Below are 3492 nucleotides of genomic sequence, written 5' to 3' on the forward strand. Positions count from 1 at the left end.
AGGACGGGTTTCTAGAGGGTTTGTAGCAACACACCCAACTAAATTTGATATAAAATATTATGTGCTTTCAGGTTTAAGAGACAATCCATTCGACGGGAATGCAATTAGAGATCCGTGGGAGCATCTAGCTTGCTTCTACGAAACAACTTTGATGTGCAAACCAACTGATATCATGGAAGAACAAGTCAAGCTAAGGTTTTTTGGGTTCTCTCTAATTGGAAGAGCCAATGATTGGTTACTTTTCCTTCCAAATGGAACTATTCATACATGGAAAGAGCTGGAGGATAAATTCTTAGAGAGATTCTTCACCACCACTCAGTTTTTTGAGCGAAGAGCAGAAATTACAAATTTTGAGTAGCAGGAGATTGAATCGCTATATAGCTCGTGGGAAAGGTTTAAAATTTTATTGCGCAGGTTCCTGAATCATAATATTAACAACATGGAGAAAATTCAAAATTTTAACAAAGGTCTCAAGAGTCAGACACACATGCTGCTAGATGCTTTCGCAAGAGGCACAATCAGATCAATGACCGAACTACAAGTTAAAGAACTGATTGAGAAGATATGCTTGAATGAGTATCATTCAAAGAGAGAAAGGTCAGTAAAAATTGAAATTTTAGGCACACCCAAAGGCATGTTAGCTGTTGATACTCATACTGCACTTTTAGCCCAAATTGAACTATTAAATAAAAAGCTAGCTGAAAGGAGCTTGGGTAAGCCTAACGTGAGTCAGGTACAAGCACTTAGATGTGATTTCTATGGTGATGAACATGAAAATGGAAGTTATCTTTGGAAGGATCAAGTGAATAGGCTCAATTTTCTAATTTTCAGAGCAATAACCCTTATTCCAACACCTACAATTCCGGATGGAAAGATCATCCAAATTTTAGATAGAGCAATAACTAGAATTCAGGTGCAAATTAAGGGATTCAGCAAAGTCAACAAGCTCCTATCCAAAGGAAACTGTATCAACTGGAAGAGACCCTGGAAAACTTTATCCAAGCAACTAAGAGTAGCTTTGCTCATGTAAACAAGCAACATGAAATAATGAGCAAGAATCATGGCGCGTCCATAAAGAATTTGGAAGTGCAGATTGGTCATCTATCTAGACAAATAGCAACCTTACATGGCTCGAGTGGAGGATTTACAAGTGACACAGTAGATAATCCTAAAAAAGAGTCTTGCAAGGCTGTAGAAATAGGTTTTGAGGTGATTACCAACAAGGGTGTAAATGAAATAGTGGAAGAGGAGTTGATGGAAAAGGAAGAAATGAGGAGTGAAAAACACAAGAGTAAAAATCAGGATGACCAAACTGAGAGAGGAGTTACCATTGAATAATTAATAGATAAAAAATACCATTGAAGAAGTACTAAGAAGCAAATTCTTAATGATCCGAATCTATAACTACCTAATTATATCAAACCGCCTTATCCTATAATTAAGAAAAAACCATTATAGGAAGATCATGTAGGGTTGTTCACGGAGTTTAAAGAAATGTTAACTACACTTCAGGTAAGTATCTCTTTTCACGAAATTTTAGAACTAACTCCCAAGTTTGCTAAATTTATGCAGGCATTGCTAAAAGGTACAAAGCATAAGTTGGTCAAAGAACAGGTGAACAGGACATGGAAAGATGAGACGACAGTGCCTCAAGCATTGCCACCAAAGATGAAGGATCCAGTAAAGTTCACCATCGCTTGTACCATTGGTGGAGTAAATATCCCATACAGTTTATGTCATTTAGGGTCTAGTATCAATGTTATGCCACTGAATAAGTTTACAGAATTGAAATATGGAGAGATCATACCAAGTAATATGACTCTCACTTTAGCTGAATCAACTATTACTCATCTGATTGGTATCATACAAGACATGTTAGTGCATGTTGATTGTTTAGTTTTTATTGAAGATTTTGTGGTGATTGATATGAAAGGAGATTCAGGAGAGTCAGTTATTCTCGAACTCCCATTCTTGGCAACCAGGAAGGCTTTGATAGATGTGGAAACCAGTGAACTTGTACTGAAGTTCAACAACGAAAATATGGCGTTTAAGGTGTACGAATGGAAATTGTATATGGATAACCTTGAGACATGCTACCAACTGGAAGGAAAAGGAAGCAAGGATGACAAAGGGAAGAAGGAAAGTGAATTGATCGGCGTGAGGGTATTCCTTGTGCCTGACATGCCTTAGGCATGGGCGTCAAGCTAATGATAGAAAAGAAGCGATAAATGAGAGGAAACCCATAGGTTATAACCAATTCTTTTGTAGAATTTACATTTTGTTATTCGTGAAGTTCAATAAAGAGAATTAGCCACTCGAGCATGCCTTTCCATTACAATCTATGTTGGCTTTAATGAACAAGTGTGTATCTATTGTTTCTTTCAGATTTGCAAAGTTTGCAGCTATAATATTGAACAAATGAACCAAAAGGGAAATTAATCATCAGGAAAGCAACATACAACTAGAAGGCAAAGGATGAGAAAAGAATCAAAGGACTTGTACTCAACCTTCAGATACCTCAACTAGTAAGGTTTGAGCCAAATAAATTCCATTATTTACTATTCCTTTTTATTGAGTGTGTCCATTCTAGTTTTATCACGATTGAAATATTTCTGATTAAATTTGTCTATTTGATTGAAACACATTGAGGCATTTGTTTGATTTAACTTTGAGCCTTTTTAAACCATCATGTAGTAATAGGTACATCCGTTGCTAACCAATTTGAGCTTAGCCTTTCTCGGTGACAACCCTAATTCTTAGCCATATGACTTGAAAGATCTTATCTTTCCACCCTCTCTTTGGATTTAGGTATAATTATAGTTCTTAAGTGGTATGAAAAAGATTAAGTTTGGGGTTGTTCTTGGAAGGGAGTAAAATTTTAAGTTTGGGGTTGGGGTACTAGAGAGAAATGGTAAAAAAAATCAAACTGTTCAGAAAATAAGAAGTGAAAAAAAGAAACCTCTTCAAAAAAAAATGATTAAAATAATTCAAAATTCATATTAAGGACCACAATTGAAATATCTCTAGTACCATAAAGAAAGAACAAAGGGGTATGGTAATAGAAGGAGAACTATGCACCTAACTCCAAAGGTTTAAACATACTTTCCCAAAAATATCCTACCCGAACATAAACAAAGATACAACAAAAAATGACCTTAAATGTGTGTGTTTTGGTTTCTTTGAAGTATTATATTAGAATATGATCAAACTCAGTATAGACTATTTTGCATGTTGATTGACAGACTACCTTATCAAGTGAGTGAATCAAGGTGAGATGAGAAACACGTTGAGTACTTGTCAAGCTAGAATGATGGTCAAGTAAAGAAAACATTACATGGTGATGTTCAATTGTTACTGTGAAACTTGTTTTCTATTTACTATTGGTAGTGCAGGCAAGTTACTTGAGGACAAGCAACATTCAAGTTTGGGGTTGTGATGACACTACGTCATTGCTGTAGCGGTGTATTCGTCGCTATATGATTTATCGATTAA

At 35.8% G+C, this 3492-nt stretch overlaps 1 protein-coding gene across 1 annotated transcript; it reads left to right on the forward strand.

Moving 5' to 3' along the window:
* Nucleotides 1-1494: 1494 nt before the first annotated feature.
* Nucleotides 1495-2190, forward strand: LOC127103369 (uncharacterized). Its single transcript, XM_051040636.1, has 2 exons — nt 1495-1512; nt 1573-2190. Exons 1-2 carry the CDS (start codon nt 1495-1497, stop codon nt 2188-2190), a joined length of 636 nt encoding a protein of 211 aa, XP_050896593.1.
* Nucleotides 2191-3492: the final 1302 nt, after the last annotated feature.

The sequence above is a fragment of the Lathyrus oleraceus genome, chromosome 7 (assembly GCF_024323335.1).
Source record: "Lathyrus oleraceus cultivar Zhongwan6 chromosome 7, CAAS_Psat_ZW6_1.0, whole genome shotgun sequence".
NCBI classification, from domain to species: domain Eukaryota; kingdom Viridiplantae; phylum Streptophyta; class Magnoliopsida; order Fabales; family Fabaceae; genus Lathyrus; species Lathyrus oleraceus.